This window comes from Aythya ferina (genome assembly GCF_964211825.1).
Source record: "Aythya ferina genome assembly, chromosome: 3".
Taxonomy (NCBI): Eukaryota; Metazoa; Chordata; class Aves; order Anseriformes; family Anatidae; genus Aythya; species Aythya ferina.
This window is the reverse complement of record NC_140298.1, coordinates 44,112,738-44,138,362: the sequence shown is the minus strand read 5'-3', so window position 1 is coordinate 44,138,362 and position 25,625 is coordinate 44,112,738. Positions and strand designations below refer to the sequence as shown.

Below are 25,625 nucleotides of genomic sequence, written 5' to 3'. Positions count from 1 at the left end.
TGAAGGCTTAGAATAGGTATTTTAAAAAAAAGTTTTAAAAAGCATTTATCTAACAATATTTTTTCTACGATGAAGACAAGTAAACTAGGAAGAATACAAAAAAAATTTTTTTTTCAAAAGTTTATTTTCATATTATTTTAAATATTTTCCAAAAAATAATTAAGAGTTATTCAAAGACAGAAATAGTTTACTTACATTTAAAGGTCGTTGAATAATATCAGACTGCAACAAGACCATAACTTTTTAATAAGACGTTTATCACATATTGCCTACAAAATTTACAGAATGTAGGCAAAGGGTAAAACAGTAAAATTCTGCCTTCAAACAACATTCATGCTGATCCCAGTAACCCCGAAGGTGTATAATAGAAAGACTCTCATGGCACTTGAGAAAGACAATTCTTCTCCCTTTCAGATTAATTTAAATATTAGGGCAAAGTCAAAGATAGCTTTAAAACTGCAGAGTTGTTATTTTAACTTAGAGCAAAATGGTCACAGGCTAGAAAAGCTCTACAGCTTACACCCAACAATCAAAGGTGTCCTACAGCTTACACTCAAAACTCAAAGCCACTTCTCTGATGATTTCCTGGAATGAAGTCAGAATAAGTAGTCTCATTTCATCAAGAGATATTTTGTCCTCATTTTTGCAATAAAGGCATCAGATTGTACAACAGAAAAACTTTGAGAACAGTTTGAGGAATTTCCAGAAAATAAAATCAGAAGAAATCTGTACATTAAAAGGGAATATTATGCTGCTTGCCTATGGCCAGCTACTGGTCGCCTTTCTCTCAGCATGTCGTTATTCTCAGAGTAGCAGGTCCAAAGCTCCATATGCTGGCAAATCTCAGGGCAGAAACAATTGGAGTTTGCCACCCAAGGTGGCTGTGGTGAGCTGCAGTTCAAAAGAAAAGAACATATGGCTTTAGTAGAAATCTTTCCAGAGAGTGAAGATTGCTTTTTTGTACAACCAACTGAATAAAGAGCATCAGGAAGATATTTACATTACTACTATGTTAAGAGATCCAGAACTTACTTTAAAAAGTGGAACAACATAACCTGTAGACTATTCTAACCCAAATTAATCTGAAAAATCTATTTTTCCTTAGATTTTTCTTTTTGAATTATTTCAAATTTGTGTCAAGATCAGGTAACGTATCAACAGTCTGTAAAACCAAAGCATATGTTTAAACCATATAGAAAGTTAAACAGGCTTCACTGTGTTTGATTCAAGAAAGGAACATGGAAGAAATATGAAGGAGATGGAATAAATGGAGATGGAAAATAATATGAATTAAATGAGGCATATCAACAAATGCAGTTTTCAGATTTTCATTGGTGTTAAATGTAGTATAATTTCCTGTCCAAAAAAAGTATATTGAAAAAGGACACAAACCTTTATAAAGAGGCAAGTCTCAAAGATGTATTAAGAGCCTTTAGCTGCATTAGCTTTCTTTTATCAATTGCACAAAATCTTAATTTTAAAATAAAAGTACTATTTTCTGCAATTTCTTTTATAAACAAACACTTGAAAGTCTGCTATAGCTCAGATAGTGATGATGTACAAGTGATACCTTTTATTCAAGTTTATTCATGTTTATCCTTTGCATATTAGGATTTGCAGTTACTGATGCCAGTGACAATAATCTGAAGAGCTGGAATCACAACCACATCTCATGCTCTAACCAGTTCATCAGAATATGGTCTCATCACATCACTCATTCTTCTATTTAACTTTTTCTCATCCTCATTTTTCTTGACCTGTTGTTTGACATGTTTATTCATTTGCTTACTTCCTTTGGTTCAATGAATTAACTTTTTTGCTTTTGGGTTTGTATACCCTCCTTCAAAATCTCCAATGACAAATTATTGTAATCTCTCACAACTGTTATCTACAAAGACTGTGACTTTAGTTTTCTTATATTCTTCTTTCTCACTCTCACTTCTGTAATCTTAAAACTATAAACTACCCAGAACTGTCCAATCTGCCGCATGTAACTATTTTTTTTCCAATATCCAAGACTATTACACCTTTAACAAATACTTTTATTGGCTCCTTATCTACCTCTGTAACTTATTATTGGAAAGAGGATGTATTTATAAAATATCTAAGTAATCTATCCTAAGTTTCTGCATCCATTTATCTTGTGTGAAATAAAATATTTTTATTATTATTTCAAATTATTAGCAAAGAGATGACCTAACCTGAGAAATCAGAGATGGATTCTATTCTAACTGAAGATTCATTAGTAAAACAATTGAATTTTTACAAGATCCAAGAAGGTCATCTGTTCTTTCTGCTCTAGGTGAAACTACTGAAAAAAGTAGAATGGGTTAGCTATGGCTTTGTCTTGCCAAATCTAGGAGAACTACAAGAACAAAAGATTTCACAACCTGTTCTAGTGCCACACTGTTCTGGTGATTTTTTTTTTTTTTCTAATTTCCATCCTGAACCTCAAAAACTGCAGCATGTACTCACTGCCTCCTCTTATAGCCTACTGAAACACTGCTTGGTTTCCACCTGTTAAATGTAACTGCATTCCCTTAAGTACTGCTACATTCCCCTTCCAGAGTCCTGTTCTTCCACTAAAAATTGTCTTTCTACTTCATCTAATCACTTTCCACATATTTGACAACACCAAAGCACAGAATCATAGAAATGTTGGCTGAACTAAAAATGCTCACTTCCTAGCTTTCATACCTCTCCTGTTTGGCTGTGTGCTCTAAGCCACTGATTTTCTCACAAGTCCTTCTTTAAAGGAAAAGTCCTTTCTACCACTTTTTCAGCCTGCTTTCATTAGCAGTAGATAAAGAGGCTGCCCTTAGGCTGTCTCACTCTCCTGAGAAGCATTACACTCAGTATCTTTCCATTGGCAAAAGGAATATTCCCTAAATAGAGCCAGGATTATTATTATTTCTAATCCAATTAATGTTTTAAAAGTCTAAGCAAAATAAAGTGATTATTAGACAACTACAATGATACTGTCACTCATAATCCAAACTGCCAACAGAAAAGCTTCACCAAACAGAGTTTTTGATGGAATTGGTGAGTCATTAGCATCCTGAGTTCTACCTTGCAAATTAGCTTTTTTATTTTTTATTTTTTTATTTTTTTATTTTTAAATGACATATATAGCTAATTCCTGAATTGTATTACACCTTTTAAAATTGAGTTTATTGCAATGTCACCCTGCTCTGTCAACCTGCTTTCTTGTGTCAACTGACTTTAAATCATGTTTTTTCTATTCTTTCCTGCTACTGAAATAGGACAGAAAGATCATACAGGTATAAGAGAATTTGCAGATGACCACATCAATGGATTTCTTATTTCAGTTCTGTGAAAAAATTGCATGCATTTCTACATCTGTAGCTATGTCTATATCGATAAGTAGCACAGCAGCAGGGGATATGCAGAACAAAAGTGTTGGTGCAGAGTTGGTTGTAACAGCCACGTTACTTTCAGAGGGTTAATGTAACCAGGTCTACTCTAGTCCCATATTAGAAAGCCTGTTAACACACTGAGTGCACCTCTGGAGTTTGTCTTTTGGTTTAACTTGATCAGAGACTAATCCAATTCACACCTTCAGGGAGCATACACTAACAAGAACCAAAGTTGTATAAGCAGGAACTGTAAGATTCCCTTCACAAGCATTCAGATCCAAACTAGATTGCTAAAACACACTCAAAGGCAGTCCGGTTTAGCCTTCAGATTTTACAATGACTCATTGCTAAAAAAGCAATTTTACATGTTAAATTAGTGTATCTGTTCCAGAAATGGCTGAAGATAATGCAGAAACATCCCAATGACTGTTTTACATTGTATATTACATTTTGGACAATATAGAAATTTGAGGTTAATTGCAATCTGCATTAACATGGGCCAAAAGAGCTACTAAAAAGCTAACCTGTAGTGCCTTTAAAATCTCTGAATAAGAGCTATAAGAGCTATTAAAACTGATAAAGAATGTGCTCACATATTTAGAATCCATTGAAATTTGAATATTTTTTTTCAATAAGAAATTGTGTTTAATTTACGACAATATTATATTTCCAAACATAGCCTAAGGAAGCACAGTGAAAAGAAGTTCCAGAAGGTCCTTCTTACATATCAGAACATGTGGAGCTACTGCAGAAACTTATTTTTAATAGACAAAAAAAAAAAGCCCAAAAATAGCATTTCAAATATTGGCAAGAGAAAAGACAGCAAGAACTAAAGGGAATAGATGCAGTGTTTTTGAAATGATAAACAAATATATTCCTTAGTTTGCTAAGGCCCAGGAAGCAGAATATACTCTCTAGTGAAAGAGGCATAGTATTTTTTCTCTAAAAATTTAGAAAGCTATTCATTGACTCAAATAATTCTAATGTTTCAGTTCAATTATTTCATTTCAAGTGATGTCAAATTTGTGAGGGATTTAAGTCACTGGGAAACTGAAATAAGTGTCATTTTAGGAAGCCAAATAAAATACAATGGTTATAATAAAATTATTATAGCTGTAGAAAACTCTACATTTCTACTTTTTCTACTGCTGAATTAGTAAAATATTTGCTTTGGGCTCCAGACTTAGGAAGTCTTGGTTTCAACCGATTATATTATTCTTTCTTCTCATATATATATTGATGGAATCAGAAATTTTAAACTGTCCTTCTCAATCATTTTTAAAAAGGAAAAAAATATATATATTTTAAAAAGACCCTATCTCCCCCTTTCTGAAGTTCAGTCTTGCAGATCAAAATGTGTTTGCTACGTAAATATTCTCCTGCAAGAATATTGAACTCTGCAACGCCTATCAGCCATTACTATTCTAGCCTCAGTTACCCCAATTACTCAGCTATGCATTATGCTATTAAAAAAAAAAAAAAAAAAAAAAAAAAAAAAAAAAAAAAGACACATGTTCAGAAGTGGAATACAGGCAACTGACAGAAGTTACATGCTTGCACCATATACTCAGGGATAAGCACTTCCATTACTTTGCTCACAGCATCATATTAACTGTGAGATGTAGGCAGCGCATGGGAGCTTCCCTGGAAACATTTTAATTTCCTCTTATGCCTTGACTAAGCAGGGACCACTAGATCAGTTCATTTGTTGTTGATTGTCTCAACAACCACTTACATGTCGGATACATGTAAGTGATTTTTATATAGAAAGATAAAGTGTTATGGGAAAGCCCATCAGGTACTTATTTGTTCTGATTATAAGACCACCCTTTCTCTCTTTCTTAAAGAAAGATTAAAAAACAAAACAAAACAAAGCAAACAAACAAACACTGTTTTCAGCTGATTCTCACAGAAACACTGAGCCTGCAGTTGGATGACAAGGTCCCATCCTACTGCACTGAGTCCCACTCACCCCACAGACTAACACAGCTGATTCTGTTACTGCCAGCAGTGGTGGTGACACTGGGCACAGAAGATGCACCAGCAAGTCACATTGGTGGCACAGAAGCGTAACCCAACAAAAGACAGCCTCTCACTGTGGCTTCAAATATAAGTTAAACAAAAGTCAGAACAACCGAATGTCATCTTAACAAGTAATGGTTTTGAAAATTAACTTGGAATTAGTCACACAGATAAAACACAGGTAGAACTCCCATATCTGTAATGTTATGCAGCATTATCTTTAGCTTCATGGTTTTCAGCTAATTATGACAACTGAGAAAAGGTACTGCTCAAGAACAAGCACCATCTTTTACTGCGCATATTGCAATACTCTCACATTACTCACTAATACAATAAATATAAATTTCAGGCAGTAAGCATATATAACAACACATTTTTGGTTTTATCACCTTTGAATGGATAGATGTGATCTCTGAAACTACAGTCAGCACATTCAGAGCTTCAATATAAAACTGAGACAGGGCAAACAATGTGGCTAAAGTGAAATTGACAGGACTACCACTAAAAACTAGTGTTTACCAGTGAAAACACAGTCACCAATACAGTAGTACTTACTGTTTGACAGCTAGCAACAATCATGAGCAAAAGGACAAGCAGACTATATAGAATTGACTTTATTATATTTATCCTGTTCTGAAAGTGATGTTTAATGCAATGTAACCTTCAGCACCTTTATCCCTGAAGATATATGGTACACAAAGGACTTACCAACTCTTTTTTTGTGGTTTAACAGAAGAACAGAAACATATAAATAGCATTTGGAAAATCTTGTTTTCTTGAAAGATGACTGCTTAATCTGACAGCTATACTCTAAACATTCAATCAGTTAGATCAAAGCCACATGTGTTTTTTTTTTTAACAGACAAGACAGAAGTTTTTAATAAAGATAGCCCTCCTATTACAAAAATGAGAACTGAAAAAATATAAAAAACAGTTTAGCAGTTTTTAATCATAATACCTGGAGGCAAAGAGTCTGTACACATAATCACATAGTGAGTACAGACAGTGGCATTCAAGATCTGAAGTTCATAGTACCCATAGATGATATGCTCACTTTTTTCCTCTTGTTATGCTCAGTACATGCATAGGTTTCATAGAGTACATCTCTATATTTCTGTTCCCCCAAAACATAGAACCCACATCTCGGATTTCCAGAAGGAAATCTATGAAGAAAAGAAGACTGCCAAGAAAATCAGTCTGAACGTGTCTGGAAAAAAAATAAAAATCCACATGACTTAGTTGAAAGGATTGACACTTAAGGTAGAATTCACTTCACCTAACTTTTGTTGTATCTAATATCTGTATGTGTTATGGCTTGAATGATGGCTTGCATGTCTACAGGGACTCGAGTTCAAAGGCCAGTGTGACTTAAGATATTAAGACAGTTGTTAAAGGAGTCGCCATCAATAGATATACAGAGATGTTCTGGATAGGGCTTGGGCCTATAAAAAGAGGAAGAAAGCATTTTCTAGAATTGGTAGGAAGGATAATTATGAAGAAAACCAAATTATTCAACAGCTTGAATTTGTATCACGCAAACAATGCCTCACACTTGGCAAGCCTGAGTCGTAGAGAGGCCAAAGAATAAAGACATTTTTTCCAGACCACCTATATGTGCAGAAATGTAACAGATCTACAGTATTTTCCCTAGTCACTCAGAACAATCAACCAGATACATAAACGGGTATATATGAAAATCTGAAGAAAAGAATAACTGAATGCAACTTACAGTGTCTAACCCAGCTTTCTACTAAATCTTTACAGCAAAACCTTGTTTTAAAACCTCAAAATTTTATTTATTTTTTTTTTTTCTAAATAAAGTTTTCAGGAAATACAAATCTGAAAGCAACAGTATTAATTTCATGGCCTTACCTGGGCTTTTTGTCATTTAAAGTTCTTAAAATAGTTACAACATACACATACTTCAGCAAAGCCAAAATGTGTGGTCATATTTGTTTGAAATTTCTGTCCAGAATACTCATTGCTCTTATTCAAGTGCTTTTATCTGGAACATAGGAACAGAGATCTAAGACCCACCTAGTTAGACACCATCTTGGAATATGACTCCAAGAGCACTATAAATAAACGCATTGGACAGAGTGAGATAGACTTGTAATTTGCACTTAGATTCAATGTAGAGACTTCTTGAGCCACATACAACTTCTACATATTCAGTAGTGTAGTTGGGGGTTGGCCCTGTTGGACTCTAAACACAAGCAGACACTGTTAGCATCTAAAATCTGACCTCTGCATGTATCCTGCTGCAGCATGGTAACTGAGTTCTCCCTCTGATGTGGAGCTTCCTGCCCTCACTGATCTTACCATAACACAGACAGTATTACCATACTGGTTGTGATACTAGTATATGAGTCCAATACTTTTATTCTTCCTATAGAAGCCTGGGAATTTCAGCCTGTACATGACTCCTTGATTCTTGCTGAGATTTATTAAATTGTTTCTTTCCTAAGCTGTTTTTAACAGAAAGCATACGTCCACTGCTAGCAAGATTTCCTCCCCAAACATTTTGCAACTTTGTACTGAAGTGGACTGATTGCCCTTTTTCCAACAAATTTATGATAAACCTAGTATATCACCCAGGACTGCCTTCATAAAGGGCTGAGCATTCTATTCACTCCATCATAATTTTTTTAGGTTTTGTACAAATACATCACTAATTCAGTTCTTGGCAGCATAATTTATAGTTTCTACATAACTATTTCTACCCTCTCTCATACCTCTGAGAATACAGAATTTCTGCATCATTTCTTGATCTTTGATAGAAGTCAAATCCAATCAGAAGTCAATCCAAAGCCATTCTTAAGTATTAAAACCTTAGTTTCTTTATGACTAAGATTAACTCTTCTCTTCTGGTCATAGACCTTGGAACTTCCTGGGCAGTTTCCTTCATGTATCATATTTTATAAATAAACAAACAAATAAATAAATAAATAAATGGAATGACACAGTAATTTAGAGTCTCTTAGAGTCACTCTTTAGAACTCACAACAATCAAAAAATATGGTTTCCTTCTTGCTATTATACTGTTAATGACAATTTACATAGGCCTCCAAATGCACTTTTTGTTTTAATAGGCCATATTATATATTTCAATTCTAGAAAGCATGCCATTTTGGCAATAAACCCTAATGTGTGCAGAGAACCACAACAAAGTAGCAGTAAACATTCCTTACATAACTATGTCCATATCAATACATCAAATCCCAACTGCTAGAATACTAATGAAAGGAAATGACTTAAAAAAAAAAAAAAATTAATAAAAGCATGGTTTGAACTCTGAGGAAACCAGAGAATCATTCAATAAACATAACATGTGTTAAAGAAATATGTATGGTGTTGTTTGACAGAAGAACTACTGGGAGAGCATCCCATGTAAAACTTGTGTAATGAGCTCATGTAAATTGTCTTTTTTTTTTTTTTTTTTTTTCCTTTCTTTAGTGTGAGCTTTGCTCACTACAGATGATCTCTATCTCCAGACTTTTGATTTTTGAATGGAATCACTATATTGGCTTTGTGACATCATACCTGTTTTTTTGTCAAAAAATATTGTTGATGTTGTTGTTATTGCTATTGATTTCATAGCAAGACCAAGAAAGCTGGAGTGTAAAGAACAGTCATTTTAAAACTTCCAAACACCTTAACAATAAAAAGTGAACTTTGAAAAGGATTTAAGTATAATTGTGTTTTGTTTTGTTTTGTTTTTTTCACACAATCTTTTTATTAAATTTGGCGTGAACATAAAGTTCTGTCCCAACAGACACTCTATCCTGGTGGTCTAACACCTTGGGGCTGCTTGAAGAATGACTCTAGCCTGATACTTTGAAGCAACTAATTCCAATTCAAGCTTGAACTTATCAATCACAGTATATTCACTTCCAAACAGGTGGGTGGCTCACCCTGCTAATGGGAATGTGTCTATATTGTGTAAAGAAAAATCACAAATGGCCATACTGAGGAAATAGATGCGATACTACAGGGGACAAATGACACTTTTCTTTGCCAGAAATTATAGTCCCAGGACAGGATAAAAGTATGGAAGCAAAGAAATGACATAAACTGCAATTTATTACTTGTGTATTTTTCTTGTGAATAGAAAGTAAACTTCTCTGCAGACCACAGCTCTTATAACAAGAGAATACAACACTTCACCTCCCACACTGCAGAGGTACGTGTCACATATTATCATTTCAGAGAAGTATCTTAATCATTTGTTTTGCAGTCACAGATATCAAAGTTAAATAATTTTCAATATTAAATATAGATTTTTGATTTCCCACTTGTATGATTGCAAGCCAACAGCCACAGAAATAGGTTAAAACACTATATATAAATTCTTAAAGCAGCCCTCCAGAATTATGCAATCCTTTCAAATGTACTTCTCAGCTTTTCCATTTTTAATTGAAAGTGGACATTGATTTATCACTCAGTTTAAATACAAAAAAGAAAAAAAATATTTTCCCAGTAAATTTTCTTCAACATATTTATATGCAGAAAAGAACAGAAAGGAAATTTGTAGTAGATATTGATGAATGAAGGACAAGCAAACAAATAAACAAAACAAAACCACACAGAATTTTCATTGTTGTGAACATTATTAAAATTGACTTTACATAAACGTAACAAAAGGTCTAAAAAAACAATAACGGTTTTAGTTATGTGCTGAACATTTGTTCAAAAGGCAGTCATATAAAATCTCTTACTGCATGTCTAAGGTTCAATGGAATTAAAATAGTAAACTATGGACATAAAAGTTCAATAATGAAAACTAAGAAAGGACAAAAAAGTAAAAGAACTTATTTAATCTTTTCCTGGATTAAGAACAGAGAAGGTGAACAATAAATACCAATTTAAGTATTCAATTATAAAATGCAAAAAATAAAAAATAAATCAAAACAAGAGTGATACATTATATGATTATGTTTAATCTATGTTCATATATGAAATTTGAGCAAAACATTGCTTCTCTCCAAAGCATTCAGCCTGATTTAAATTTCTAAATAGACCCACATACTTAAAACAGGGATTTCAAAAAATAGTACAAAACAAAACTCCAGTTGACTTCCTAGGGGCCCAGACTGTAATAAGGATCTTTAACTTACAGTAGATGCATGCAGGTTTGTAAAATATTACTTCATACATAATAATTCCCAAATTTCCAAATACATTTCTAGTTCACCTTACACACAGAAGTCTGGCCCTAATTAGCAAAGGCTAGCATGTGCTTGCATCAAGTCTATTGGAGTCAAATAAACATTTCTTGAGGCCAGCATTTCTAGAAATATAATGCCCCAAACCAGATATGGTAACCTATGTAATGACTTAGAAGCGCTTACAAAGATTGAAAAAATTTAAAAATTGTTTGATATCTCACATTAATATGATGCCATTCCTCATTTGATGCATTTAATACCAAACATAGCAACTGGCTGTCTGTCTTTATGTGCCAATTATATCTTTATTCCAAGGAGAATATTTTCTAATTTGCCTTAACTGGGCAAATGAATCAGTTTAAGCTCTTTTGGTTTCATTTCTACCACAGATATATGTCGTGGTTCCGCTCGAGTGGGCAGCCGAGCTCCACCACAGCTGCTCTCTCACTCTCCCTCCTCAAAGAGGAATGGGGAGAAAATATGTGAAAAGGGCTCAAGGATTGAGATAAGGATGAGAAAATCACGCAATAATTATTGTAACGGGCAAAACAGACTTGGCATAAGGAGATAGTAAGATTTATTGCCTACAACTAACAAGTGAGAGAAGTGAGAAAACAAAAGAGAAAAAAAAAACAAAAGCACCTTCCCCCCATCCACCCTCTTCCACCTCCTCCCCCCGAGCGGCGCAGGGGAATGGGGGAATGGGGGTTATGGTCAGTCTACAGCACTTCTTCTCTGCCTCTCCTTCTCGGTCACTCTTGTCCCCTGTGCTGTGGGGTCCCACCCAAGGGATGCAGTCCTTGATGAACTGATCCGGCGTGGGCTTCCCACAGGCAGCAGCTCTTTCAGAACTGCTCCAGATATGGGTCCGTACCACGGGGTCCATCCCTCAGGAGAAAACTGCTCCAACCTGGCTCCCCTATGGGCTCCTGCCAGGTCACCTGCTCCTGCGTGGGCTCCTCTCCACGGGTTACGGGTCCGGCCCGGAATCTGCTCCGGCAGGGGTCTTCCACAGGCGACAGCCTCCGTCGGTGCAGGGCCACCTGCTCCACCGTGGTCTCCTCCACGGGCTGCAGCGTGGAACCCTGCTCCACCGTGGTACTCCGTGGGCTGCAGGGGGACATCCTGCTTCACCATGGTCCTCACCACAGGCCGCAGGGGACTTCTGCTCCGGCGCCTGGAGCACCTCTCCCCCTCCTTCTACACTGACCTTGGTACCTGCAGGCTGTTTCTCACTCCTGGCTGCTGTCTGGCGCAGCGTTTTTTCCCTGTCTTAAATATGCTCTCACAGAGGTGCAAACAACATCGCTTATTGGCTCAGATCCGGAAAACAATGGGGCCCTTCCCAAACATGGGGCAGCTTCTAGATCTTTCTCACAGAAACCACCCCTATGGCTCCCTGCTACCAAAACCTTGCCACGTAAACCCACTACAATATAATAATTTCTATTTTTACACTTCATTACTACTACCAATACTTCTTTTGCTCCCTCTTTCTTTTCATTGTAACATTAATGAGAAATGAACAGAATTCTTCTAGACTTTTTGGTCACACTACACAACATTAATCTTTTTTTCCTCACAACATAACAGCTCACTTATTTTCTTGCTTCTTTTCATACTTACAGATGAATATATATTTTTATTATTATTATTATGGGACTATTTTTAAGATCTCATTTACTTTGACTTTTCAAGTCTGTCATTTAAATCCTCTATATGTTGCTACCGTTTTATAGATATGAATATGCCAACAGTCTTTCAGGAAAGTATAGTTAGTTTACCTTGGAGGAAGGTCATCTTTGCAGGTCAAAAAGGCAGTATTAGCTAATAATCATAAAAACAGACACTAAACTGATCAAAAAGACAGGTTGTATAATGTAAGTTGAATAAGCTTTCAAAGTCCTAAAGATGGGTAATGGCACTTATGAACAGATTTTCTTAGGCAATTTTACCAGTTCATTTTGTGGTTGACTTCTGATGTTGCTATCAGTCATGAGGGGAATAGTGAGCAGTTTGGGTCTGCTTGCACTATCAGCCTGAAATGTAGCTAATGGTATACCATTTAAAAAACAAAATATATTAAAAAATAAATAAATAAAATAAAATAAAATTAGGCTTTACTCCTGCTTTTCAGGGCATGCTGCTTCATCGGTCTCAGTTATGGGAGTTTCTAGTATAGTCAAAGCAGTGCATGTGCCCTTCACCAGACAGTATAAGGCTAGAAGAGGAAAAGTAAATCTTAAATACCAAAAGCTTTGGCAATGACATCTTGTTCAGTATGAGATAATGTTCCCAACTGAATTGACTTTGAGAAGAAAGTGGAAAGGAGACAATAGTCTCTGAACAGAATAACCACTCTGCACACAGTTTGCAAACTAAAATTCTAAGAAAAGAAAAAAGAAAGATAATTGAGCCAAGAAGTTCAGGAAAGAACAGCACTAGGAATTATAGTTTAGAACCATTTTGTACTAAAGATGCAGGAGAAAACACAGTAGTCACAACGCACAGGAAGAAAAGAAAAACAAAAATGTAAAACGAGAAAATTATTTCTCTGGAAGCACACAAATAGAATTCCAAAAGCTTAGAATTACAAAAGGAGTAAAAAGCAATATATAGCAGACATATAAAGCATACTCCTGTCCCAAGAAGGAGTGGGACATATGTGCCCTTTGTTGGTACTACCTAAGTAATGAAGTCTCTGCCTTCAAGTGCTGGTGGATCAGCCACCCACTTTGTGCATGTACATATACGCTACCATTAGAAATAAACACAACATAGCACAAACATTTCTTCTTCTACTATAATCTTGCTTTCACATTCCAATGGTAAAATCATGCAGTACATTAATTATGTGTGTTTATGTGGGCATATATGCATGAGCTCATTCAACCAGCCAGAAATTGCTTAAGTGTTGGTTGTATTTCAGATAAAGTACATTTAAGAGTCTTTCTTAATGAACACACAAAAGTTCAGAAATCTGCATTTGAACAAGAGTGCTATGTCAATATTGCCACGTCTTTATAAATACACATCAATTAACATAAAAAGCACACAACACAGCATAATATACAGCTGTTTTGCCTTAGGATATTGTGCTCAGGGAATTAAAAATGACTTGCTTCTCTGGTTCATCCACACAACAGCAGTGAATTTGTTACATCTTTTCACTCATAGCATAACACATTCTATACTTACACAATTTGTTCAAAATGTACGGAATCTAAACAGCCTGTGAGCTTTCATGTGTGAGATCTCCCCTCTGAGAGGTCATATTCAAAGTCAGTGCTTCTTTGCTAAATGTTCTTCCTGATAAAAGGCTGAGGAATGTCAGAATTCCTGGATAAAGTCCTGCTTCCACTGGAATCAAACAGAAGGTCACCAGAAACTTACAAAAAGATGTAATTAATCTCTAGCATTCATGGTTTATCCACCAACAAAGATCACCAATTCTGCTTTAAGTATTCCTATAACTTATTTGTAGAAACCAACAGAGACGCACAAAGAATTATCTCTGCTGAAAAATCTCAAGTAGATCAAAATGTGGAATAGGAATGTCACAAAAATATTTTTAATTGTGAAAATAAGATTCTTTGGAACAGATTCTCATCTCTGACCAGTTTTGAACTGGGTAGTTCTGGTTTCCATATAGTAACTAAATTTCCCCTGGTTTGACTGATATCATAGACAGTTATATCTCAGTTGCAAATGATCTTTCTACCACAAAATTTGACCATGCAATTAATTTTCAAGAGAGTAATCTCAGCTCTTCATAAAATGGCATATGAAAAGGTATGCACCTCAGAACGAAATCCATAAGAGCAGCATGCTGAGTCGGGAACTGTTTGCCAACGAAGCCAATGGAGAAATGATGAAATTGAGAATATCCTAGATGAAGAAATATGGATCTGTTTCATGTATTATCAAGATCCATTCTGTAACTAAAAGTTTTTCTGTCCCTACACCTCCAACCAGAAGACTGTTCCAGGTCCTTACACACTTGGTTATTAGGCTGGAAACCGGGAAAGAGTTTTTAAAATTTTCCATGATCACTGTTTCTAAGGAGTCCTTTACAAAAGTTTCATGGCTGGACTAACAACACTACACAGCAACATGCCTTCGTTCTGCCCTAGCTCAAGTTCTGTACAACATGCACAAATTTGCACAATTTAGAGAGCAGCTGCTAATCTGGTTGCTATTTTTTGTTCAGCCATGTATTTACATGCATCTCTCAGCTATTCCATTTTAAATCTGGGTCACTAGAGTATATGGTTCAGCATTATGACAGTATTTTGAAACCAATCTTGAAACAGTCAGGTTTCCCATAGAGGTTGTGAAGTCTCCGACTTTGGACATGACAGGACATGGTTCTAAGCAATCAGTTGTAGGTGATGCTGTTTAAGCAGGTGGGTTGGACCAGATGACCTACAGAGGTCCCTTCCACCCTGTTGGTTTTGGTATCAACCCATGATGTCAGAAAATCGAAGCACAGATCTGAGGATGATGCATAATGAACAACAAAGGGTGCAATGAAGAAAAGTACATCATTGACCTAAGTCATTGTTACATGTGAAAGAAGGATGCTGGGCTTAGATGGACTCTTGGGTGCATTAAATCAAAATTCAATTAAATGTAAAAGAATTAAAATATATAATTAGAGGTATAAAAATGTCTAATAAACCATTTTCAATGCATAAAAGACTTTTACTATATTCTTATACTAGTAATTTTGTAAAGTCTGCAAAATATACTTAGAACTCACATGGCTGGACAAATGATCACAAATGGTTTCCAGATCATTTCTTTAATGATAGGTTTGAAACAACTTAAATGTAATCTCAGACATTCTTCGAAAGACTGCCTTAATCTCTGAGGCTGCTAATGTTTGCATGACATCATCGTCATTACAATCCTCAGTAATGAGAAAAACTGAGGGAAACATGAAAAAGAGTTTTTACTTGCATCCCACTCAGGTGTATTATTTCAGTTGCACAAATTCCACTTCAAAATCTGGACATTAGCTCACAGCAAAATACTCAAAATAAAAAAAAAAAAAAAAAAAAAAAAACTTTCATGGAATCCCAGCCACAAAAGAGTAGTCAGGCAGGACACTTCATAGTAGGTGTTAGATAACCCTAGTTGTCCTTGATATACCAGAGGGATGGATTTTTCCTCCTGAAACTAAAGCATGTATCAGAACCTAACAGGATCACATTTCTTCTTTTATTACTCCACATACAAGTGACTGAACATGTTTGCTTAGAGTATACTGCTTTTTTTTTTTTTTTTTTTCAAAACCCTGACATTCTCATACTACTTCTGCATTTAAAATAGTCACTTCATCATGAAATAATGTATCACAAAAGAAAGACAAGTATCAAAAAAGTAAGTCTTCTGTATGAAGGAATTTCTAAGACTTCTTGCATTGAACATTTTCAAAGCAAAATACAAGAGTAAATGGAAATTTTCAGTATGATTCATCTTGGGCAGTGTTACTTCTCCCCTCATATGGTAATTACAAATATTTTTACTACTGGCATAAATGTTATGTGTTACAAAAGCCTAAGATGCAAGAAAGTGTAAATGTTTTTTAAAAGTAGTGTTAACTACTTATCACAAAAGCAGCATGAGGTACTGAGGCACAAACAACATAATGAAGTCATTTATACCAGATTTTTTTTTTTTTTTTTTTTTACCCAGCAGATCTAAACACAGCAGTTGAAAGTAACTGCAAGTGAAGTGACTTCTTCAGAGTAACTACATTTACAGTTCAAATTGTCACAATGGTTTAAAAGATTCTTAAAGCTATGGAGACCTCTTATTCATATAAAATAAACATTCTCTCAAATTAGTAGTCCAAAAGAAAGGGCTGTAAAAGCAAAGGTTAAAACAGTTAGCAAGTCACAAGAGGCATTCAAAATATTATTGAGTTTTAATTTACGTTTGAGTTAACACTTTAAAATAAAGACAATAAAGAGTGATTAGTTAGCAACCCTTTTATATGCTCATAACAAACTGTTGGCTGAGATGTACTACATCTGTAAAAGTACAAAAATTCATACTAAAAATAACACCAGTGTAATTTTAAAAGCAGATGAAAATCATGGAAATGCTAAATAACTTGAACTCTGCCCTGTCTCTACTAAATATAGTATGAGCTCTTTATGTAAGGTAAATTTACTAAAACCTCTTAATATTATTAATGACTTTTAGACACACTCATTAATATGCATGGATTCCAAAATTTAGTAAAGGAAAAGTGCAATGATTAAATTATAAAATTCATGACATGTTTTCCTCTGGCATAAACTGGATGAAAACAAGAAAATGTATATTTGCACTTTCCATAAACATTGATGTGACAAAGTTAATCTGAGATGCAATGGAACTTTATAACATGATCTACAGAAATGAACCTTCCATCTTCAATTCGTGGAAATGTAATTTCATGAAAAATCATTGCAGTAGTATTATATTATCACTTCCCTGAAGAAGCAGAAGGCCCAGGGAGATTCCACTGTGTCAAAAATACTTCTGGAAGCAGCTATTGAATGTAATTCTTCAGATGAACATTGAAGAAAAGAAACAGCTAAATGTGTTTTCCATGTATAATGAAGTACAGTTGTTGGCAGTCAAAAGCCATAAAATAAAATGAAACCTCAAAGCTTCACTGCCTGAAAAAATACCTTCCCACTACTTGATGACATAGTGCAACAGTTTGTAAATGAAAGAGTCCAGGTAGCTCATTAATAGCAATGTGAATGTGACTATAATTTCCACAGACCCATATCCTCAGAGTCATGGGCTACTTTCACTGGGAATCTAACACACTAAAAATCACTGATAAGCCCTAAATATGAGTGCTTTCCTGCCTTTGAAACAGGCAAGCCCATGGGTCAAATAATGGAAGATGCATTTTTACAGTGCAGGAAACTACGAGGCAGCTACAAGACTCTATGGCAGGATCCATGCATTTTTCCATTCATGATCACTCCAGTAAGCATACCTTGAGGAGAAAGATCATTCATCACACTTTTGCCATTCCACCATTGATTATTTTAACATCTTCCCTATAGACCTGTATTTTCAGATGATCATTGTTAAGGTCACTAATTACAAGAAGAGTTCTGAGATGCATAGTTTTAAAGGTAAAATAGGACATCACATATCAAATGAAATTAAAACAACAACAACAACAAAACTGTGGACACAAACATAGATCATTAAGCACAGTTTCCCAAAGAGTACAAATGCCATTTATCTGAAGTCAGAAATGTTGCCTCTTATTTTTTGTGAGTAAAATGCAAAGTATTCCTTTATGTGGTAAACTCTAGATTTTTAGAAGGAAGCTCAAGTTGCTGATTCACAAGTAATTTGAAAATTATGCACACCCAGCTGTGCTGATTCATCTTGCTCAGAGGCATTTTCTACATGACCATTATCCTGACATGATCTTCACCTCCCTAGTAATCACTGATATGCTAAGTGGACAAGCTACTTATCAGTCTGTGCACTGAATTGCCAGTGAGACTTGATCTGCCATACAGTGGGCACATCTTTGTTTTCATATTGCTCAGGTGAAGTTAGGTCCTAGCATTAACTAAGACCACATATAGCTCTTGAAGAACAACTAAAAATAGTCCCATCCAGAACCACACCCATGGAATCGTGTGTCAGCAATTTGAGTATCTTCAAATCTGCTCTGAGCTAGTCAGATTAGGGAAGAGCTCTAAATCCCTATTTTAATCCCTGTGTAATTAGGCTGCTTTCATTTTTTTGGCAGCAAAACCAAACTTTTGTGACCAAGTGCAAACACCAATGTTTTGGAGCCTTGATTATCCGATTTGAAAACAGAGATAAGAAGACTTCCCCATCACCCAAGGCTGTTGTGAAGATAGGAAGATTTTTTTAAAAAAGACTGTATGCCACTTAAGGTACCACAAACAAGAAGGACAGAGAATTTACCTGTATAGGTCAAGTTATTTAGGAAGGTATTGTTTTCTCAAATGTGTTAATATACATACATAATAAAATAGAGAATAAGAAAAAAAAAAAAAAAAAACAAACTGTCATCCTGCATTTTGGTGAAATTTAGATTCTAAAAAGAGACTTTTAGTGTGAGTAAAGTCTTGAGCAGATTTACCTTTAAATCTATTAAAACCAAACTACAAGTCTTAAACTTAAATATAAATATGCCTCTCCAATAGTCTCCTGTTCCCGTGCAAAATATGAGATGATGGTGTGCATATTTTTTTCTTTGTAACCTTGTACTGTTTCTAAGAGTAGGCCATCACATCTGGAATAGTCTTCACTTCTTCTCCCACAAAAGAAAACAGAAAATAGAAGGAAAGCATTAAGTGATTTTCATTTTATATTTTTACTTGGTTAAATTAGGAAGTTTAATATTTCTGGTAGCTGAAATGAACCCACCAAAGGTGCAATTTCCAGATTTCTCATCATTGCAATTTAACTATGAAACAATAGGCTGTACATGCAAAATTACTTATTTCATAATATGAATATTATTTATAAACAGATTATTTAACTTTGCTGCTGTTTCAGAGGTAAGGACTATTTTTAAGTTCCTTCAAATGATAGGCTTTGATGATCTCTGATACCTTTTGGATGACATATATAATAAAAATATATCACAATGGAAAATTACAATGAATGTCTCTGAAGTCATGCACTTTGAAAAGGGACTATATGTACGGGGGAGAAGGAAGAGGGGCATGACAAGAAGGCATACTATGTACTGAGTTTAGAAACTACCAGAATAAAATGATCAGAACAGAAGATTGCTACTTAATTGACACATTCCTTAGACATGACTTCAGTGCACTCAGTGCTGGAGATCCCAGCACTCAGCACATGAAGAACTGAGTGACTTGCCAGATGATTAAAAACAAATAGTTTTTACTATCCAGATACTAGATCAATAAGCATAATCTGAACCATCTTCCATGGCCAAAACCCAGGGACTTCAAATACAAGCATTTACAGAAGTATTGTTGAGACAAAGGCTCATACATAACATTTGCTATTTTACAAGAGACAATCAAATATTTTTTGTATGGCATATTTCAGTTCTGAAACAAAATCTTTCTGATATACAATACTTGGGAAAAACATTATTTAATACAGATTCGGGAGGCTGAATTCTTACAATATATAAATTCTTTGAAGGAAAATATATATGTAAATGATTTGATTCACTATAGCCATTCTTTATTTCTGATTTTCTACACTTTCATGTTCTTTTCAAACTAAGATTTTACAGGCTAACAGAATTTTTTTTTTTTTTTTTTTCCTACTTTAATATAATTCCTACAAATGCTTTTGGCAATAATCCTATAAATTATCAAGAACCTCAGGTATGTACTGTGGTAAACTTTCTCTATAGCAAGTTAGTGACATGGTGAATATACAAAATGAACAATATGTTAATTTTCAGAGCAGTGAATCTTTACCAATTTATGTTAACTTTTCAAAATTTAGGTATTGAGAAATATTCTGCAGGAAAAACTGCAATGCCACATTGCAATTTGGAACAAAAATACTAAAATAATATATGCTCACAAAATACTCAGAACACTAAGAAAAGACTAACCAGAGTTATTTTCCTGGAATTTCTTAGCTCACAAAAGAAAAACATTGGAGAAATTAGATTAATAGCTTTCTTAAAATGTGTTTTTCCTAAGTGCACGATTTGTACAGCCAAATGAGAAGATTAAATGTAGCATGTCAAGTAACAGACTCATTCGATGTGCTGTACCTCAAATATACATATAAAAACATTTGTATTAAGTAGCTCAGGGGGGCAGTTAGAATGTAAACATTAAATTTGCACCTGAGTTTTAAAACTGTAAGACTTGTAAGGAGAAATGTACTATTTATATTATAACAGAAACAAAAACACAGAACTTCAAGGCATGATATTTAGGGCATGCCTATACTGTGAAATGGACCATGGTACTTGAGTCAACAGGGAATCAAGGTGTCAATATGGCTTATGTCACTGCAGACTTGTGGGAGTTCACAGGCAATGCAGCCATGTTATCTTGGTATCACCTTGCAGTTAATAAAGCTGACGAGTTATTAGCTCATCTACACTGCTAGATTAGAACATTACACTGTCCCAAGCCACGAATTGGCTCACTAGTACTCCATTGATCAGTTTAAGTCTGGTGAGAATAAATCAAGGTTGGAGTCTTCATGCACACCTACAAAAATATGTCCTTAATGCTTTCAGTGTTCAGAGATACTACAAGGACACATTCACTTTAGCATGGCATGATTCATGATAAAATCATGGGTCATTCTTCAGGTAGAAACTATACAAATGTCTAGCTTAGAAATATTTCCAGGATTTTCTTGAGACTTCCTTTGGCTTAAAGCAATATCTTACAATAGATAATTCTCTCCAGGCAATTGATAGCAGATACACACAAAACTAGCACTACTTTAGAGAGGATCTTAGTGAAAGCCTTAGGAATAATCATATCAGGAAAGCAAAATGATATGTAGTGTTTTTTTTTTTTAAAAGCCCAAATCTGAGTATTCTTCCAGGGAAGGTAATGGTTACCAAAAAGTAATTTTCATAAAAATATGTAGATATGAGATTACAGACATAAATTTGACAAGAAAGTAATATCTCCTTCTGAGTCATGTTCTCTAAGGATAGAAGTCATTAGTCTCTCAAAGAAGTTAAAGATGTCAGCATATGAAAAAATTAAATACTCTTTTATAAAAGAAATACTGTGCAGAAATTGATATTAGATTAATCTTCAGATTCATGTAATTCCTCATTCTAAATGGGGAAGAAACACACTAGAATTTGGGACAGGGTCCTCCTGATTGAAAGAGATCTGATTACATTCAATATTAGAATGCCAGTCCACGTCACTATGTACTTGCAAGTTCCTTTCTGTTATTAATTAAGTGTCAAGTAAACTTGCTTTAACCCTCAGAGTCATACAATATTTCTGAAGTCTGCAATCAAGAGTTATCACTACCATGTATGTGAAGTAATTTTCTTGGAAACACGCTGCCTTGCTCTCCTGTGTACTTATAGTACCAGAGGAAAACAGTTTGAAAGAGCAGAAAATAAAGCACATATATTAGAGTCTCAAATAAATACAGAAGATAGGTTCAACTGAAATTCTTAGACTGGGCCTGGAGCAGAAAAGTCGGCATTTTCTTATAGGTGAACCTATTGACAGAAGAGCTAGCAACAGAGGGAATCCGAGAAAATGTCAATTATGGGGGCAAACCACAGCTGGAAGCAAAAGCTCCTGGCATTGATTCAATAGTCCAGCATGAGACCACTGCAGACACCATTGGTTTCAGGGGAAACAAAGCTCTGTACTTTTTGTTTCCTCTGTGCTCTCCTGAGTGGTTCACATCAACATATAGAAGCATCACTTTGGATCCAAATTACACGTATTCCTGAGATTCTTCTATAGCACACCAGTCCTGCAGAAGATGGAAATGCCCTTCTTGATAATAATCCTTGAACTAAATTTTCAACTGAAAACACCCAAACTTTTCTCAGTAGCTAAATAAGAATCCAAAAATGAACATCTATTAGTTCCTGATGGAACAAAGAAAGTAGAAAGTATTTCATAGAATATGAAATATTCTATGGAATGAAATATTCTATGGAATATTCTATTTTCCTGGTACTTTTGGCTGACTCAGGGTTTGGATACCCAAACACTTAGCTTTATGTGTTCTTCCTTTAAAAACAAAGACATGGGATACGGCCGTCCAAGAGTTGAATCAGGCCGCCAGAACCAAAGCATGGGTGAATCTCAGTCAGTTCATCTAGAAGATAACAGAGAGGTTACCACTGAAAAAAATGACAAAATTATTACTAAAATGACAAAAGTGGAAATGTAAGGGCATAAGGGAAAATCTATAGCAGAGGAACTTTACCTTCATTGAATAGTTAAGAAGAGAGATGGTATACAGTCTAAGAGCAAACAGTACAAGATCAGGGACATGTCCTAAGGAATTTCAAAGGCTATAAAAGCCTGTTTGCTGCAAAGTTTAACAGATCAGTTTTTAATTTTATCCTTACAGCTCTAAATCTGTCAAGTGAATCAGTAGGTGTCTAGAAGTACATGAAAAATTATTGAATTCAGTCCAACTGTACCTGACCGCAATATTTATACAGAAAGTAGTTACAGAAATCTTTCTTCAGGCTTTCAATATTTTAACATATTTTTGAATAATTCCTGAAGAAAAACGGACAAACAAACAAACTATAAGTATCTTCCAGAAAGAACTGTGTTATTTTGTTTTCCCATTTATTACATGTATGTTATGTAACACCATGACTGTGGCTATAGACATTACTCTAGTAGGCTTTACTACAAGTTTTTGCAATTCTGTGACAGCCTTTGGACACAATATTACTCCAAATGGAAGAAATGGCTATTTCCACTAATGACAATCAGAGCAAAATCTACCATTTTGATCCATAATGTGAACACATAGAACACAAAAGCAAGCTTTTCATCAACAAGTCACTATATCTACAATAAGTAAGCTCACACACACACACACACACACACACACACACACACACACACACATACACAAAATAATAAAATAAAATCTGTATTTAGAAATAGATCATGTCCTCAAATATAAAGATTTTTCACCATATGTATCGTATAATGCCCTATTTAGGCCACTGAAATCCCCAGCTCTTGGCCTGAAAAGCAGATTCCACAGCCAACTAAAATAGCACTGTGGATCTGGTATAAACATTTGATGAAAATTTGTCAAAACCAGAGTTTTCAATCCCGTGAGGATATTTAGTATTCTAAAGGAAGAAAAATCCTTTTGTCATTAATTAAGTTGTTTTCCAGTTTTTCTCCAGATCTTTATATGTTTTAGAATATGGACCTGGTGTAAATTAATAAGATGTTATTTCTTTTTAAATTAGAATGCTTACAAAAACATTTTTCTTCCCAGAAATCTGGGATTTAAAACTGTATTATTCAAATTTTAAATCAGAAAAATTGGATCTACTTACAAAAGTATGATTGACATTGCCATTACTATTAGTCCACAATTATTCAGTATTCCAAATAATCCTTTGCTTTTTACATGCAAACAGTAAATGAGAACCTATTGTTCCATAACACTATCTTTCTTCTCTATGGCTATTAGATAAAAAATTATTTTGCTTTACTTAGTCGAGTATATCAGTCTTGTAATGTCATTATATTGCCTGTGTAAGGTATATATACATGTTTTGTTCACCTCATACTTGTGTGAAGACACAGTTGTTTCTTTTTTCTTTCTTTCCTTCCAGATTCTGTTCTACTTGGATTTCTTTTTGATACTTTTATTAACTTTATACAGCTATTTGAGTACGTTGTTGTGCTAAGTTGCTAATACTTACTTTGAAGGATACTTTTAAAGTCAACTTACTGTCAGCTATATCCCAATACATTCCAAAGAACAAACCTGTGATATGGATGCATCTGTTCTCTGTATTTTTGCCTGCTTCAGGTTTCTCTTGGTCACAGACAGGTCAGAAACAGGGAGAAAGCATTTATCTAGCTGATGTATTTTTCAAATTTTGCAAATTAAAGCAAATAATCTTTCAAGCATATGAAACTGGCAAGGCCTGAAGGTATGCACAAAGTTAATGCTTCACCTTCCAAAGGTGCCTTGTGAAGAAACAGAAGCAATCACATTAATGATATGTTCAACACATAAGTTTAGAGTAGAATGGTGCAAATAGCCTTCTGGCATGTTAATATCTCAAATGGGAGAACATTTTTAATTAATTAACATAATTATTTTGATATGTTTATTCAAATGTGTATTAACAACATAAGGTAATACTAATTACAATTTTACCCATAAAGCAAACTTTTTCCCTTGATTATTTCATTTGAAGAAGTCAAAAACTGAAAGAAGTTGCAAGACTGGTGGATCACTTTGGAACAGCATATCCTGGCATTGCCATCATTCCTATAAAGTTAAGGAATATTATATTGTCCTTCATAAGAGAAAAGAAAATGATTTATGGCAAAATTGAGAGGGATTTTTAAAGAGGAAGACCCTATTCCACTCTCTTCCCAAGAAACACTGATTCATAGCACTTCATGTAATGATAACCAATAACAGAAAACATTTGTAAGGGTATTTGTATATGCCATGAAGTATTATCTCTTCTATCTTTGTGAGGCTAGATCTCACAAGACAAATCCTTCTGAAGATGAAATATGGATTAGAAGAATTGCAATGGCAAAGCCCAGTAAAGCCATCTCAATTACAGGTAAATTTTGTTTAGTATACGTATGGATTCAGAAGCCTCAACCTAACCCAGACCTGGCTACCTATGTTTCTGCAGTTGAGAAGATGAGCAGAAGACTTTAACTATAGGAACTGACACCAGGAGTTTCAATTAATATTCTGAGAATTTTATTTCTCTGCTTTTGGACTGGTTACTTCCTTGGATAAATAATGCTATTTTTCTAAGACGAAATTTCATGTCTGAAGTCCCCGTTGCTTCTTTCCTAACCCTCTTTCTTTCTCTACAGGATTTTCCAAATTTTGTCTTCCTTTTCTTTTCCCCTAATTGATGGCTGCTTTGTCAATTGAGAAATTTCTCTTCTGTTCTCCTTCCCTTGTTCCCTTGCTCCAGAGATGCAGTCTCACATATTAACTTATTTCCTCCATTTCCTCTATTAGTTATTAACATTTCATTGTCAACTGGCTCTTTGTCCTTCCAGCGTAAACATTCCTTAGTTTCTGTGTCCTCAAAAGGCCTGCTGTTGTCTACACTTGTTTCTCCAGCTACAGACCATTTCTCATTTACTTAATAATAAAAATGGTGCTGTTTGCAGTCAGGTTCTGCTGTTTTTGTCTGTTGTTGTTTTGCTTTTTGTTTGTTTGTGTTCCAGCCAATTTCTCTAAGGCACCTTGTGCCTCTGAATTTCATTGAATTGATTCCTGACAGTCCTTCTAATGATCTGTTCCTAACCATAACTGAGAATAATCATGCCATCCTTATTTGCTTCTCTCTATCGAG

The 25,625-nt window shown here is 34.8% G+C and overlaps 1 protein-coding gene across 1 annotated transcript in view; it reads right to left on the bottom strand.

Annotated features, from left to right (window-relative positions):
* Positions 1-797: 797 nt before the first annotated feature.
* The window catches only part of WDR27 (WD repeat domain 27), a 119,321-nt gene continuing 94,493 nt past the window's right edge, over positions 798-25,625 (bottom strand). The window contains exon 24 of the mRNA XM_084513690.1: positions 798-891. Coding sequence (XP_084369816.1) covers positions 844-891 — 48 coding nt within the window. The 3' untranslated portion in view covers positions 798-843. The remainder of the gene's footprint in view (positions 892-25,625) is intronic.